We start from the raw sequence: 16467 nt of genomic DNA, 5'->3' as shown, positions 1-16467 counted from the left end.
CTCCACTATCACGGAGTAAGAGTTGCTAAATACTTCTCTTCCTTCTCACCATGGCTTCCAGGAAGCTCGGGTGGAAAGTGAGGCTCAATTGCTCACTCGCTGATATCCCGAGAAGATTCCTCCCTCTCTGTGTTTTCATTTTAATTACATTGTGACTGGGTGCTTTTTCTTTAATTTAATTTAGCCCCTTGCTGCTCAAAGTCCTGAGACCAGGCGTCCTGAGACCAGCGCCTGGGCATCACCTGGGGCCGGTTAGAAATGCGGTATCTCAGCCTCCACCCCAGACCCACGGAATCGGACTCTGCGTTGTCGCGAGATCCCCTGGGGATTCACGTCCACATCACAGGCTGAGAAGCACCGGTGGAACCCTCTGGATAAAAAAGGTACCTAAAACGGGACCTGTCATGATTCTTCCCCCTCCCACTGCCCCCTCCCCCCCGCCACTGATTACCTAAAGAATTTCCTCGGTTGCCGCCCTGTCCGAGCCTGACCCGCCCCTTCCACCCAGCCCTGGCTTTGATTTGGACCCTCAGGTTTGCTCTCGGGCAGGGCCTGGGCACTGAGGCTGTGGCGCGAGAGCCTTCTTGGGATGAGGCAGGTGGTGGGCATGCGCCCCAGGACAGGGGACGCTCAGGAGCCAGCTGTGTGCTCCCTCATGGACCAAGGTCATCCTCCTCTGGTGCTGGGCCCCTGGCAGTGGCTGCTGCTGCCCACTCCTGGAGCACTGGGACTGTCCTGGTGTGATGGGGCCGGGCCAGGGCCCCCCATTGCCACCAGCATGAGGCATGAGGCGGGAGCACAGAGGGTCTAGGAGACCTGGGGATAGCCCACCTGAGGGGTGACAGCCCCCCCACCCCAAACGGGTCTTGTGTCCATGCTTCTGCTCCAAAGAGCTGTCCCTTGGGGTTGGGGAAGGTACGCGTGGGCTGTGGCCCAAAGGGCAGCCCTGGGAAAGGTGGCAGCATCACTGAGAAGTGACAGGTAAGGAGCAGCTCTGTGCCCATCTGAGCTGTCCCACGATGAGAAGATCTGAGGTCCCCCCGGGGGGAGGGACTCACATTGGCATCACAGCCCCCAGGAAGGAACGGTGTCAAGGAGATTCCTGGGGGTGATGAGGTGCAATTTTATGCAGCCCTTGTGATCCCTTCAGATCCTGAGATTCTATGATTCAGAGTCCTGCCTCCTCCAGGAAGGCCTCTATGACTTCTTCCTCCCTCACCGATCACACTCTTCCCCCAGCTTATAACCCTGCCTGGACATCTCTCTGAGCCCTTGTCTTTGTCTGGGACCCCCAACCAGCCTAGGAACCCAGGACCTGAGTCTCCTCCGCTTCCCACTTGCCCTCGGCCTGGTGGGTGGGTTGAGCCAGAGATGCAGGCAGGCAGCTGACCCAGGCCCGGCGGGTCCCTCTGTCGCTGCTGGCTCTGATCCCCGGGCTTCTGGTCCCAGACATGGAGGGCTTGGGGAACAGCCTTACCTGCCCTTCGGCTGCTGCCTGCACTGTATTCCTTTTCCTTCAGGCCTGAGCAGAGGCAAGATCAATGTGAGTTCCAGACCCTCAGCCCAGCCCCTCCAGCCCTGACCTTCAGAGGGCCCAGTGATGTCGGCCCCAGGGGCGGGGTAGTCTGCAGGGGGCGGTCTTGCCTTGCTCATGCCGTCAGCCCTTCCCTACTGGGGTAGTTGAGACTGGTTCACTGTGTAGGGCATTGAAGAAGCCACGTTAGCTCAGGGCCTCAGTTTACCTTTGTGCAATAGGGTCTTAATGATGGGAGGACTGCTGTCCTAATGCTCTGGCACCTGGGAGTCCAACCCTGGTGACAGGAAGACCCCGGAGGAGGTGGCGTGGGCCTGTGAGTTGGTTTCTCAGGGCTGGTGGGCAGCCCTGTAGAGCAATAGCACAAAGCAGGAGGTGTGTGCTGGGCTGAGCTGCTGGCGCTGGAGGCCGGGCACAGGGGCCGCTGGGGCCATGTCATCATTTTCTCATTAGGCAGGACAGCGATCCGCCTGTGCCATGATCTCGCGCTCTGTGGGCTCCAGGAATGTTGGCTTCACATGAATAGAATCCCCAGACCAAGCCACAGAGGAGGGGTCTCCCGGGGGTGGGGGCAAGGGCAGTGCTGCCCACCCTTCCTCTTACCCTCTTGGACTCGCCACACCAGCCCCAGTGCATGGCCTGGCAACATCCTAGGAAGCCACAGGTGGCCTTGCTGCCACTGCTTCGTGGGTGCCCAGCACACCCTCCTGACACTGGTGGGTGGGCCGGCAGGTGGCTCCTTCTGCTCACTTTTGACGCCTTTCCTGAGTGTCCGCACCCTGAGCCTGCTCCCTCTGCTGTGATCAGCCCAAGGCCAGTCCCTGTCCCCAACCCCACCCAGGGCGGGGGTCCCATCTGGAGATGAAGAGCGCCCAGGGTACACATAGCAATAGACAGAGCATTCCCCAGCGAGGAACCATGAAGCCCCGCAGATTCAGAGATGCCCGCTGCATAACTCTTGCCCACAGCTCCTCCCTCCCCATTGAAGTTCAGCTCCGTGACAAGGAGGTGAGAGGCGGGAGGCCCTCGATGCTGTGCCAGAGAGACCGTGCAGAGGCCTGGGCTCAGGGTCCCGGCAGCACATGGCAGAGGGTTAGGAGGTACAGGGGATCATGGCCACGATGCATGTCACTACTCTGTGTGCTTGCATGTATGTGTGTGTGTGTTTGGGCATATACACCTGTGTTTTTATGTGTGTATACACATGTACATGCATGCGATGTGTTACAGAGGCAGTCAGTATATGTGCATTGCATGCATGTAATATATGCACTGTTCACATCCACATGTATGTGTGTGTGAGCATATGGCATGTGTGTGTGTATGCGCACATGGGAGCCCATGCACTGTTGGGTGGAGGAAGGGGCAACCAGGCCTCTACTGAGGTACCCTGGCCAGGTGTGACTTGGCGAGGGCTAGTGAGAGGGATGGGGGACTTGTGATCAAGGAGGAGGGGGTGGGGACAAACCCAGCTCAGGAGTACGCGCTCTGTGTAGAGGGTCAGAGTGAGCTGTCTCCCGTCCACCCTGCCATCAGGCCAGCCACAGTGGGGGCGGTGGCCGGGGGGTGGTCAGGGCCACAGTATGACTGTCACTTTGCTTTAGTGGGCCTCTTGCTCCATAAAACAATATTGAGAACTAATTTGGCTGCAGGGTTGGGATAACATGAATATATTGATCCTGGAGGTGAGCTGTGAGAACAGCCACCGCCAGTGACAGTGGGACTTCGCTTCAGGGACTCCGAGCAGTTCCGCCGTAGGGCCTGGGCGGGAGGTGGGGCTGCACCCCACCGGGCACCTGTGCCACTGGAAAGCCCTGTGAAGCAAGCTGCCAGTCCCAATGCAGGGCCCAGAGGAGGCAAGGACGGCCCAGCATGGGTGACAGGACCAAGGTGTGGCCAGGGCCAAGAAAGACGCGGTGAGAAGGGCAGAGGCAGGGAGACCCACAGAGCACAGTGAGGCAAGGGGTGGGGGTGGGGGCAGGTGGCATGGGAGAGGGAGCCCAGTCCCCACCTGCAGGACTTGCTGAGGACACCTGGACACGCCCTCTGGGGCCATGGGCCCAGGTGAGCCGTGGGCTGGGACGGGCAGGGAGCATTGGAAACCTCAGGGGGCGAGCAGAGGCCAGGAGCCAGGGGTGGGGGGTGGGGGGCGCCCTGCAGTGTTGCTGGGGATTGACTGCCTCTGCGCTGGCTCAGCTCCTGCTGGGAGGCACAGAGGTCAGGCTGGGGGGCCTCGGGGAGTAGAAGGCCGCCTCCCCCACGGATACTTTCTGGCTGTGCGGGGTCTCTTGGTTTCGGTCGAGTCCTTGCTGGAGATGGAGGAGGAGGTGGCCTGTTGTCTTCAGAGATAGGGGCAGGGAGAGCCTGGGCATGGCTGGCAGACCTGGATCCCCGCCCTGCCTCCATCCTGACCCCTTAAAGGACCCCGGCCATGTCACCTGGCCTCTCTGAGCCTCAGTTTCCCCATGAGCCAAATGAGGGCACCAGAGCGAATGCTATCTGACCCCCTTCTCCCAGTCTGATGCTTTATGATCTAACAAGGCAGACAGGAGACTTTGAGGGCCCAGGGTGGGAGGGGCTGGGGCGTGGAGAGCAGAGGGAGCAGCTATGTGGCAGCCAGGTGGGGCAGGGGAAGTGCTGTGTGTGCGTGCGCGCACGCCTGGGGTGAGGAAATGATCTGAAATCACTGACACGCGCGATGACTTCCCTTCCAGGGACCTGCAGCACAGAAGCCATCCCCACCCACCCATCCCTGGTCCCCAAGGGTGTGGCTGGCAGCCCCGCACAAATGCCATCACCAGCAGTTTCTGGAAGTGAGGGATGCTGCCTTCCTGGCCTGGCACCCTTCTCACGGGCAGGGCAGGGCTGGGAAACCGTGACCTCACTCCCTCTTGGTGGACCTCCTCTGTGCAGGCAGAGCGGGGGTAGGCGGGGCAGCCCTGTGCTCCCAGTGCCCTCGTGCAGGCCCAGGGGTCCAGCCTGACTGTGGACCCTGTGGACATGGTGGTCAAACTCTCGTAGTCCCAGCTGGGCTGGGGCAGAGTTTTCCTGTCCGATCTTTCCAGCTTCTCTTCTGGGGCATCAGGTCAGGGTCCAATGCTGGAGAGTTGCCAAACCTCAGAATAGAAAACCCTGCCTCTCCGACGTAGGTTTGTTTCTCAATATTGCTCAGGGCAGGCAGGGTTGGGGGGAGGGCAGTGGGAGAAGTGAACCAGAGGCGGTGACTTAGAAAATGGCTAAATTGTTCCCCTGGTGAATCACTGGTGGCCCACTAAATCCGGTTTTGATTGATTTAGGGGGGATCGTGTGACGCCTACATGGCCAGGAGTTATCTGTCAGGCAGGGAGGAATTCACAGGCTTTGAGAGGTGGGTGCTGTGGCCTTGGGGGGAGTCAGAGAACAGATGCTTCCCACATCAGCCCCCCCCATACCCGCCCCGCCCCGTCCTGTGCTCAGCACTGCTGGGCGCACAGCCTCTCCCCGTGGAGCCATGAGGGGACAGCTCACCCTCATGACTGTGGTGCTGCCATGGAGGAGGGACCAGGGGAGCCTGGGGCAGGTGGGAAGGAGGAGGGAGAGGTGCACCCCATCATCCAGGGGCAGTAGGCCTGGTGGCACAGGAACTGGGCCCCTGTCTGGAGTCAGGAAGCCTTGAGGCCTGGGCCGAGGAGTGTGAGGGGACGTCCTGTATCCTTCTTGGTCTCTGCTCTGGGCCTGTGTCCCTCCTCCCGTCCCATGGAAGGGGACGGCCCTGGCTCACAGGAAGGCTAGGTCCACACTGGTGCCAAAGCCCCAGTTGGACCCCTGCCTCCCGTAGGGTCGGGGAGGGAGCTAGGGCCCCCGGGTCCTAGATCCAGGTCAGGGGAGGGGTGGTCGTGAGCGCCCTGTGCAGGGGCCGAACTGGGAGGCGGCAGGGGCTCCTCTGATGCACACGCCTCTCCAGGACCCCCAGGGACTGACCCTCCCTCAGTGCTCTCTGCCTGAGAGTCTCTGGAAAAGTCATCTGAGCTGCTGGTGAGCTGACGGTGCCCAGTGGTCATGGCCAGTCGGCTGTCTGAGCCTCCTCCTGCCCCAAACGCCATCTTCCCGGTGGTCCTCCTGGAGGTGGTGAAGTCATTGTTTCCTGCGGCCCCACCTGCGTGGGCAGCCCCTGCCTGGCCCGTGGGAGGGTGATTCCCCTCTGCCCTGTGACAACCAGGCCACCCCGTGGGCGCCTCTGCCCCACACGGCCCAAGGTCCAGCTCCTTAGCCAGCATCTGAGTCTCCTGCGCCCACCTCGGCCCACGCCCGAGGCGCTCCCACGGGTCCGGTGGGGACAGAGCCCAGACCGTGGTGGGAACGGCCAGCTCTGGCGGGAACTTGGGTCTTGCCGGGCGCGTCAGGAATAAGGCACATCTGGAAAAGCGTTTGTTCGGAACGTTGCTCTAACAGGGCCCCGAGGTGCCCTCAAGCCTGAGTGGCCTCAAGCCCCGCCCTGGGGTGAGGGGCAGTCCCCCTTATTTAGCCTGGCTCAGGCCCGGGGGCTCTGGAGGCTGGGCCTGGGCCGCGGTCCACGTCCATGGGAGGGACATGGAGCTGCCGACTCAGACCCTGCGGGAGGAGGAGCCGGGGTGAGGCCTGGCCCTGCTTCGAGCCCTGCTCCCAGGCTAGCAGGTCTGCAGGGCGGACTCTGGCCTCTCCCACTTCTCTGTGTCCACTCTTAGGCCCCTGCTTCCTTCCCATCCATCCTACCGTCCGGTCATTATTCAGGCAAGTTGAAGTGTCCCTTCACTCACCCCTCACCCATCCTGGTGCCTCTGGGGCCTGGACCCCCAGCTGTGTACTTGTTCCTGGGGTTCCCTCTGGTAACTGGGCCCATGGGGGCCCTTCCGACAGGCAGGCAGAGAGCAGACGTGGGCCCTGGGAACCAGGGGTCCTGAGTTCCAGCCCCAGCTCTGCCATTCGGGCAAGTCACTCGGCTTCTGAGCCTCCCAGAACTGTGCAGACGGCCCTCAGCTCGATGCTACTTCGCTCCCTCCCCTGCTTGTTGGCCCAGATGTGTGGCAAAAAGGTGGAGGAGGGGTTTGGGGCCTTCCTGGGTCTGGGGCTCCAGTAGGAGATCTTTCTCTTTTCCCGTGGACATAGGTCACGGACACAGAGGCCCCTCTGCATTGTGGGAGATGAGGTGGGCTTTATGTTGGAGAGGCGTGTGAATGAGTTTCATGGTGGCCCTTAGGGCAGAAGCATGCTGGCCCAGGGAGGAGGAGGGGGGAACGCGGGGTGGCTGGGGCATTGCCCTGAGGGCCTCTGTTTATCACCCCGAGATTGGTAGGTACCTAACTGGCCCAGACAAAAGTGCTTTGCCTACCTACTCCGGGACCCTGGGTCCTCGCCTCCTGCCCTGCTCCAGAAGGACACGGGCCTCTGCCAAGGTGCCCTCCACAGCCACACACTCTGTCACCCAGGTGCCCACACGGAGCCTGCAGGCTCACGGGCTAGGACGCAAGCCTTGGGAGGACGGCGCTGGGCTGTGTGGTCTGGAGCCGCTTCCCAGTGCCCAGGACAGCATCAGGCATGTGGCATGCACCCAGTAAAGGTTTGGTGGGTAAATGAGTAAGTCCCAGGTGACTCTCACCTCATGCATGGTGGCACCTCCTGTGTCCTCAGCTGCCCGGATCCTGGCCTGGCCCGTGGGCACTGTCACCAAAGCCGGGACAGGCACAGGCCCCAAGGCGCCGAGTCCCGTCTCCGCTGTGCAGCCCCCACACTCCAGCCCAGGTCAAGCGACCCCCGTGGGCCTGGTGCCAGCTCTGCATGCCACCTTCACGCCCTCCTGCAAGGGACCCTGTCCCTGCAGTGTCAGAACCCACCCCTGCACCCTCGCAGGGCAGGGACGGGTGTGGCCCTGTCGGGACCTGGGAGCAGGAGGGAAGAGGAGGAGGGTATGTGTCTTAGAGGACATTGAGGGGAGAGGGTCCCGCTCCAGACCTCCCTGGCTGGGGGCGCCCAGCCACGCCTCCGGAGCCTGGTCTGAGGGGAAGCAGGGCCAGCCCCTGGAGCCCGGATGTGGGGGATCTCAGGCCTGTGGATGGAACCCTAGACCCGGGGCCAGGGCGAGAGGGAGCCTCCTGGCTGCAGAGAGCCGAGCCAGCGCTGCCCGGAGTGACCGATGTGGAGGAGGTTCTGGAAGTGGCCCCAGTAGGCCGGTGCTCTCTCCTCTCTCTCTCTCTCTCTCTCTCTCTCTCTCTCTCATAGTTAATAGGGTACAGGTTACCTCTGGCCTCAGCTGCTGGGTCTCTCTGAGCAGACAGGACCCACCGGCCACCACACCGACTTCACCTCGTGCCCACTTCGTCCTGTGCTTGCAGGCACTTGGTGTCCTGGGGTAGACGCTCCCCCCACCTCCTCCCCCAGCAGGCTTCCTCCCAGCAAACACCAGTCTGACCCCTGGTGGCTCATTGCTGGGGCCGGGAAGGAGGGTGGCCAGGGGAGGGGCCTGCTGTCTTCTCTGCAGATGGCCCCTGGACAGGCGGCACCAGACCCACACGCTCACCCCTGCCCTGCCCCCGGTACCTGCAGAACTCGGGGAAGTCCTTCCCTCACTGGGCCGCAGTTTGCCACGTATAAAATGGGGATAAGCTACCACTCACACACAGGGTGGCATGGGGCAGACAGGAGGCGGAAGAGACCAGGGTACGGGGCTCTCTCCTGGGCCAGGCCTCAGGGCTTGGGCTCGGCCTGGCCCTCCTCCACACACTAAGGTGCAGCAGCTCAGTGTGTTGTCTGTTTCCTTCTCCCACCTCTCGCTCCTGGCACATCTTCCCCTTTTCGCTCTGGTCTCTGGGCCTAGTCGGGTCTCCCCTCTTGCAGCCGGTCTCACCGCTGGGCACGCTCTTCGTCTTTCCTCTTTCTCCCTGGTCCACGTCACTGTCTGCCTGGGGATCTCTCTCTTTCATTTCCATTCTTGTGATGACTCTACTTCTCTCTTAGTGTGTCTTTCTCTCTCTGCAGGGCTGTGTCCGCTCCCTTCCCTCCCCGTCTGTCTGTCCTCCTTCCTCACTCTCCCCTCCTCCCCTTTCCCTCCCGCTTCCAGTCTTGCCTCTGTCTCCCGTGGTTCTGCCCCTGAATCACTGCTGGGAATTGCCCCAGAAGCTTGAGGCCTCCCGGTGAGGGGGCACCCAGCCTCCTCACCTCTCTCAGGCCTGCCCTTGGCCCCAGAGTGGGGCTGGTTCGCAGACCAGCTCTCAGACTTCTGCCTTGGTGCCCCCTTGGCTGAGGTCTGGCGGTGTGCCTGGGGCTCTGGGACATCCCTGAGGTGACATCCAGTGGCCAGCCCAGGACTGGGGTGCAGGAGGCCCAGGCTGCCCCTCCGGATGCCTGGACGCATGGATTCCGGACTAACGCCAGTCTGGGGTGGGATGGGGATGCCAGACCAGCAGAGTCATGGTGCCCGCCTCCAGGGAGGGCAATGTCCACCCTCCAGGTCCAGCCTGCTCAACGCACCCCCTCCTTCTGGAGGGCCTGGCTCTGCCCTTGGGCACCCCCTAAGCTTTGCACACAGGGCGGGGACACCTGGATTTCTGCAGCCCCCTGAGTGGGGCCCACTTGGAGGAATTTCCCAAAGCCTATTAGCAGAGGCAGCCTCCCGCCTGCCTCCTCAGCTGGGCAGGGCGGAGGGCGGAGGGAGAGAGTCAGGGAGGGGTGAGAGGAGGAAGGGAAAAAAGTTGGCAGGCCAACAGCAGAGCTGTGTCTGCATCCATCGCCGAGAGGAGGCCCGTGCGGTGTGGGGCGGGCCAGGAGCAGGAGAGGCCTTCCTCCCTTTGTGCTCCCCCTCCTCTCCTCCCCCGGGGGCCCTATAAATAGGCCACAGCCCGGGCTGTGGCTCAGCCCTCAGAGGGAGTCAGGCACCAGCAGCGGTCTCCAGCCAAGCCCCCGCCAGCATGGCCAGCGAGTTCAAGAAGAAGCTCTTCTGGAGGGCAGTGGTGGCCGAGTTCCTGGCCATGACCCTCTTCATCGTCATCAGCATCGGCTCTGCCCTGGGCTTCAACTTCCCGCTGAAGAACAACCAGACATCAGGTGCGGCCCAGGACAATGTGAAGGTGTCCCTGGCCTTCGGGCTGAGCATCGCCACGATGGCCCAGAGCGTGGGCCACATCAGCGGTGCCCACCTCAACCCAGCGGTCACCCTGGGGCTGCTGCTCAGCTGCCAGATCAGCGTCCTCCGGGCTGTCCTGTACATCATCGCCCAGTGCGTGGGGGCCATCGTCGCCACCGCCATCCTCTCGGGCATCACCTCTTCCCTGCCCGGCAACTCCCTGGGCAGCAATGCGGTGAGTAGGGTGGGCTTTCGAGTGGTGTTGACACGGCCTCATCCTCCACCCATTGGGCAGATGGGGACACTGAGGAGCCGGGAGGACAAGAGGTGGCCGGAGATCACGCAGAGTTGGGGCTGGAACTCAGCTCCGCACGCCGCCCAGAGCCAGCTTCCTGCCGGGCACTGGGAAGCTGAGGCCCCGAGAATAACAGTCTTGCCAACGTCCCCTGAGGTCATCTATTGTGGGGACCGAGCCCTGGAGGCAGCTAGTGTTGGGCCAGCAGCTCCTCACCTCTGGCCTATAGGTTCTGGCCCCTCAGCCCTGCCTGTGCAGCCAGCTCGCTGCTCCTGCAGCTTGGACGCTGGGACACTCAGCCCCTGTCCCCAGCCCCCCCAAACCAGGGGCCCGGCAGCCGGGTCTGCAGGGGTGTGGGCAGTGGAGCCCCTCCTAGGGGACCCACTGATCTCCAGGGAGCCCCACAGGTCCCCAGACAGACTGCCTTCAGGAAACCCCCTCCCGCTCCTCTGGCCCCAGGAATGGGAGAGGCTGGGGGCCGAGAAGGCTTTCTGGGCTGTTGGCAGGTGGTTTTCCTGGATCGCAGGGCGGGATATGCAGGGACCTCTTGCCTCGGGTCTGGGCTTCACTCTGTGGCTGGGCACTGGGAGGTGTGGCCTGGGTGTCTGTGTGTGTGGACGGGTGATACACGTGGATGGCGGCATGGGGCTGGAGTGAGCGTAAGCCGCGCGCTCCCGTGTGTGTGTGTGTGTGTGTGTGTGTGTGTGAGCATGTTAGTGGGCTGTGTGAGCCTGGGTGGGGTGAGGGGGTCCCCGCCTGTGCCTACTGCTCCTGGCTTGAGTGGGGCGTGGGCTAGGGGCACTAATGATGAGCAGATGTTGGCAACTGGGTGGCAGCTGCTGAAAAGAATTCCTCGCGGGCGCTTAGCACAGCTAATTGGCCTTTGGCCGCCGCCGCCCGCTGTCGCAGACCTGGGCTTTTCCAGACCCCGAGCCAAGTGCATACTCAGGCCCCGCTTGGGCCACAGCAGGGGGTGCTTTGGCTCGAGAGGCTGACTGAGGCTTGGAAGATGTTGAGGAGCACCGAGGGCGGGGGCGGGGGGTGCTCTCCCAGGGCGGGAGAGGCCAAGGAGCAGAGGAGAGGAATTAGATCTCGTGCGGAGAGAGGAGGCTGGCGGGCCCTGGGCAGGGCGGCGGGTGTGGGGACAGTGAGAGAGATGGCACTGGGTGGTGACTGGGACTGTCCTTGGGCTTCCCCGCCAACGTTCAGCGGTAGGATCTGTGCAGAGGGCAGCGCACAGCCCTGCCCTGGGGATTAGCGGTTGTGTCACAGTGACACCTCGCCCAGCCCTCGGGGCAGCCAGCGCGGCTCAGCCTGAAGTTAAAGATTAGCCCTGCAGCCGGAGTTTAGACTTCAGTCAGAAAGGCACAGCCGGGAGGGTGTAAGGGTCACGGCCCTCGGGCCTCAGCCTCTCTGGTGGGGGCAGAGCCAGGCCACCTCAGGGAGTGCCCTTCTGGGGAGGGGGGTTCACACTGGAGCTCAGCCCGCATGATGGGCTGGGGGAGTGGTCCCCCGAGGGGAGGAGTCTCATCCCCAGGTTTTCCTGGCCCCTCCTGACCCTCCCTCTCCAGGGACAGGCCCCTGCTGGGGAGCTTGATCCCTCTGCCACCGTGTGCCAGGCAGATGCCATCCGACCTGGCCACACCCTGCTCCAGTGTCTCGTCCCCTTTCTGATCTCCACTTTCCAGAGTCACCCTAATACCTGGGCTAGGCAGGCGGTAGGCAGGCTGTAGGAGGAAGAAGGGGCGGCCTCATTGGGGGGGGGCTGCTCTGGGCTGGGGGCAGTCCTATCTGCTGCTAACTTGCTGCGTTTCCTTGGAGCCCAGGGCCCTGAGGCTGCACAGGGCACCTAGGTGTCTGATAGTCTTGCCACACCCGCACTTCCCGCAAGCTCGCTGTGGGCTGGCGGTTATCACCCTGCCCAGGGCTGGGGGAGGCCCCAGGGGCCGAGCTGGACATGCGTGTGCTGAGCATTGTGGTGGGGCCCAGGCACTGCCCCGTCCACCCACTGGAAACAGTGTCTCCCACCCGCCAAGGGGGCCTGTCAGACACTGGACCTGGGATCCGGTGGGACCGGGAGTGTGTGTGTGTGGTGGGTGGCCTCAAGGCCTCAAGAGGCACAGAGACCAGTTTACAAAACTGGTAGTTTACTCTTTCCTCCAGACCCTGCAGGGGGGTGGGGGATCCCCTTGGGCCCTGTGCCCCACCCAAACCCAAGCCTGTCATTGGCATGGAGCCAGTCATTGGCATGGAGATTTCCAAGGAAAATAGGGGGAAAAGTGGCAGGAAGTGGTTGGGGTGAGTCAGGGGATGTCCCCCCGGGACATGGCCCAGAGAACTTTCTCCCCACTGAGTCAGGGCTCAGGGTACGCCCTGGAGGGACCACAGACCGGCCCCTCTAGGCTGGTTCTAAGGTCTCCTGCCAGAGCTCAGCCACTGTTACTCGGTGTGACTCCACACAAATGCCTTGCCCCTTGCCCGATGGCCCTGGGCCCCGTCTGAGAAATGGGCACATAGCAGGGCGTGGCTGGGCTCTGGATGTAGAAGGTGCTGTCCTGGGCACTCCAGCTCCTTTGACTCTCTCCTCGGCTGTCTCCCCTCGGCCGCCTGCACTCAGGGCCAGGGCTGCTGCAGGCTGGTGCAAGCTGAGTCAGCTGCCTCCCTGCCCCGGGGAAGCCCACGGTCTGGGCGAGATAAGCCCCGTGCACAGCTGCCCGTGATATAAGGCAGGAGGCAGGTGTGATAAGAGGTGTCAGGGTGGCCAGGGAACTTCTGACATACGAGGAGGGGAGGGCCAGGCAGGCTTCAGGGCGGAGGTGCCATATGAGCCTCAATGAGGAGCCCCCGCTAGGGAAGGGCTTCCAGCATAGGCTAGGGGTCAGGGAGAGGTCATGGCCTGGGAGTTGTGGGCGGTGGCCGGACTGGGGTCATGGCAGGAGGGTGGGCTCTGGAGGATGGTGAGGGCTCAGGATCAGGCCAGGGCCTGACTGGGCCCTAGAGGGGCCGGGATTCCTGGCCACCCCAGAGCCTGCGATGTCAGCCCCTTAGGGGGCTCAGGCAGAGCACAAACTCCGCTCTTTGGGGGTCTCTCTTAGCCCTGCCGATTCAGGGCCTGACTGCCTTTGCCTGCTGCATCCGAGGTCAGACCTCAGCCCTAAACCTGCCTCTTCTCCGGTTTCCCGGGCCTCAGTTTCCCCAACCACAGAGTGAGAAGCCCCTACGCCACCACCTCTTCTAGTGTTGGGGACCACTCCTGCCTCCTCCAGAGCCGGCGGTGGGCTGGGGAAAGGGAGGCCAGAATTTCCCAAGGACCCTGTCTGCTGGCCTGCGCAGGGGCTGGGCGGGGCGGGCTGGCTGGTGGTGCCACAGCTGGGCCCTGTAATTACTGTTTCCAGCCCAGCCCCGACGAGGGGGAGGCAGAGAGCAGGCCTGCGGTGGAGACTTCCCTCCCCACGGACCTCTGAGGCCGCTTACCCCCCCGCCCGAGCCTCTCAGCAGCCCGCTGGCCCCTGGTTGCCCGCTCGACTCTTGCCCGGGCCAGGCTAGCGGGGAACCCGCATCCGAAGGGGTGCGGCTCTGAGACGGCGCCTCGGTCTGAGGGGACGCCCCTTGTCCTGCCTCCCCAGGCCACAGCCCCCCTCTCCCACCTCGCAGGCCTCCCCAACCTGAGCTCTGACCCAGACAGTGTGCCCCGCTTTCTCCAGGGCCTCACCCAGAGGGTGTCCTTCAGCATCCGACCAGGGGCTCTCCCCAGGCAGCACACGTGTGCCCCAGCCCGCCCCTGGCAGAGGAAGCCCCGTTTCTTACAGGCAGAGCCTCCGGGGGGCCTGGTTCCCATCCTCTAGAGGAGCCAGTGGCCGGGGCTGAGCCCACACCCCTGTGGGTGTGGCAGGGAAATGTCACGGCCAGGGTTCCCTCGGCCGGGCCTCTCCCAGGGCCCAGAGGGGCTCCTTGCCCACAGTGCTGGCCAGTGGGGTGAGCACACCGAGGCTGAACCCACCTCAGAAGATGGTGGAAGAGGCCGGAAATGAGCAGTTCCTTCGCGTGCCTGAACCCCACCGCCAGGACGCTGTCTGCTCAGTACGGAGGACTTTGTTTTAAATGGAAGAGGCTGTCTCCCAGCCAGTGAGCGCCTGTCATCAGAGCCCTGCAAGGAGGCTGTAGGGGCACCTGGCCTGTGGGCACAGCAGGGCGGGCAGAGGTCCTGTGACGGGCTCTGCACCGGAGGGTGGCCCTGGGTCTTGGAGGCAGGGGTCCACGTCGGGAAGGGAGGGGTCCTGGAGTACCCGAGCCAAGGCCCCCGTTTTCCTAAGTGGACACGCTTAAGCTGCACCAACATATGCACTCACACACACACATGCACACCCCCACACGCGCACACACACACTCACACACACATACACACACTCACCCCCTACATGCGCACACACACACATGCACACCCCGCACGCACACACGCACATACGCACTCACACACACATACACCCCCCACGCGCACACCCCCCATGCACACACTCACACACGCATACACACACATGCACACATACACTCACACACACACCCCACACGCAGATACTCACACACACATACACACACACTCACCCCCACATGCACACACACACCCCATGTGCACACACACACACACACATGCACACATGCACTCACACACACCCCACACACAGATACGCACACAGCATCACACACATACACACACACTCACCCCCCCCTACATGCACACACACATGCACACCCCCACGCACACACACATACACACGTACACACACACACACACACATAGTCATGCACCCGCCCACACTCACACACATGCACACACACATTCACACACATACTTTCACTGGTACATGGCACAGGGGGCACACGCACGTGGGTGTGGGACAATTCTCAAGTCTGGGTGGCTCCACTTAGGCCCTGGGACGCAGAGGGTGGGGCGGGGACTCCTCAATGGAGCCTCTTCCTCTCCCGCCGCAGGGTAGGGGTTGCCGGGAGGGAGGGAGGGAGGCAGGGAGGCAGGAGGAAGCCATTGCTTTGTGTATTGTTTCTTGTCAGGAAGATGGAATGGCTTCTGCAAGTAAATAAAGGGCCTTCTGAGACCTGCTCTCCCTCACTCGAGGGGCCTCCTTCCCCTCTCCTCCCCCCTCCCAGCCAGCGGGGGCGCCTTTGTGTGGGTGTGCGACACACAGGGACACACACGGCGACACCCCCAGCCATGCCACCCATCATGGCCGTCCAGGGCCACGTGCTAACGGAGCCCGCCTCAGTGAGCCGGGACCCGGGCGGTGGGGGTGCTCAGAGTCGGTGGCACCCACCGGCCAGTGCACAGCAGGTGTGTCTGAATGTTCCGCGTGGGCTGGAAAAGTGTATATTCTCAAAATTGGGGGTCCAGGGGTTGACATAGTCTCCTTAAATCAAGCACATGCACACACGGATGCCCATGGAGGGGTACACGGGGCCCTGTGAGGCCCCCAGTGTGAGTGCTGTGCCTTGGGGGCAGCCTCGCTGTCTCCCGTCCCCGGCTTTTCGAGGGAAGATGCTCAGAGCCCCAGCAGGCCTGGCTCAGAGCCCCCGGGTGTGGGGTGCCAGCGTCCAGGCCAAGTAGGGGGCCCGGACCTCGGAAGTTACCTTGGCCAGCTTGCTCACGGGCAGGAGAAAGAGTTTGAGGCTTATTGCCTGGAGAGGTCAGCCCTGTGCCACTCTGGTGCCAGGACACACTGGCAGCTAAAGAACCATCTCCTGCCGGCTCCTCAGTCCAAACTGGCCGGTGGTAGCCAGCGCCTTGACCTGTGCGTGTGCGTGTGGGAGGACAGACCCGGGGCAAGGATCCTGGCTGTGCTGCCTCCTCCCTGAGCCTCAGCCTCCCTACCCACCGTCACACAGGGCCCTTGCACTGGCCGCCTGCAAGGCCCCCGGAAGCTGACAACTGGCCAGTGGTCCCCCAGCTGGAAAGCAAATAAACCTTCCTTGGGGGCCAGAGAGCTTCCCGGATCCGCTGCCTCCAGGAGGGGGCAGTTCTAGATAATTAGCATCCTCACCACTTACGTAAACCACACAGCCAGTGTCCCCTCCAAGGGCGGGGCAGGGACTGGGAAACCTCCCGCCCTGCCCTCACTGAGCTCTCAGCCAGGGTGGGGGGTGAGCACCCCCATAGGAGGCAGGAGGTTTGGGCAGTCCAGTGAGGGCCAGGATGGTAACCACAGGAGGTGATCCCGGCCAGGGACCTGGAAAGGCTTCTTGGAGCTGGGGCGGGGGGAGGGGGGACGGGGATGGGGAAGGTCTGAATGCGCTTGAGAGTGGGCTGCGGTGGGCTTGGTATGCACACTCGCACGCACAAACTGACTTTCCTTGGCGGCCTTCATCAGTGAACTATCAGCCCTGGGCTGGGCGAAAGGGCCTGGGATGTGCAAACATGTATTTTTCTCCATAACAAGTGACCACAACTGGGATTGGCTGTATTTTTAATTGTTTCCAATTTAATGGGTTGTAAATAGTAACATATGTTTAGAACTTTTACCCGCTCTTTCCTGGACATCAAGTTTAGACCTTTCC

General features: G+C 62.6%; 1 protein-coding gene across 1 annotated transcript in view; it reads left to right on the top strand.

Annotated features, from left to right (window-relative positions):
- The first annotated feature begins 9239 nt into the window (after positions 1–9239).
- The window catches only part of AQP1 (aquaporin 1 (Colton blood group)), a 16160-nt gene continuing 8932 nt past the window's right edge, over positions 9240–16467 (top strand). The window contains exon 1 of the mRNA XM_006774932.2: positions 9240–9843. Coding sequence (XP_006774995.1) covers positions 9454–9843 — 390 coding nt within the window. The 5' untranslated portion in view covers positions 9240–9453. The remainder of the gene's footprint in view (positions 9844–16467) is intronic.

The sequence above is a fragment of the Myotis davidii genome, unplaced genomic scaffold, assembly GCF_000327345.1.
Source record: "Myotis davidii unplaced genomic scaffold, ASM32734v1 scaffold125, whole genome shotgun sequence".
NCBI classification, from domain to species: domain Eukaryota; kingdom Metazoa; phylum Chordata; class Mammalia; order Chiroptera; family Vespertilionidae; genus Myotis; species Myotis davidii.
The sequence above is the reverse complement of the archived record's forward strand: the minus strand, read 5'-3'. Positions and strand labels throughout refer to the sequence as shown.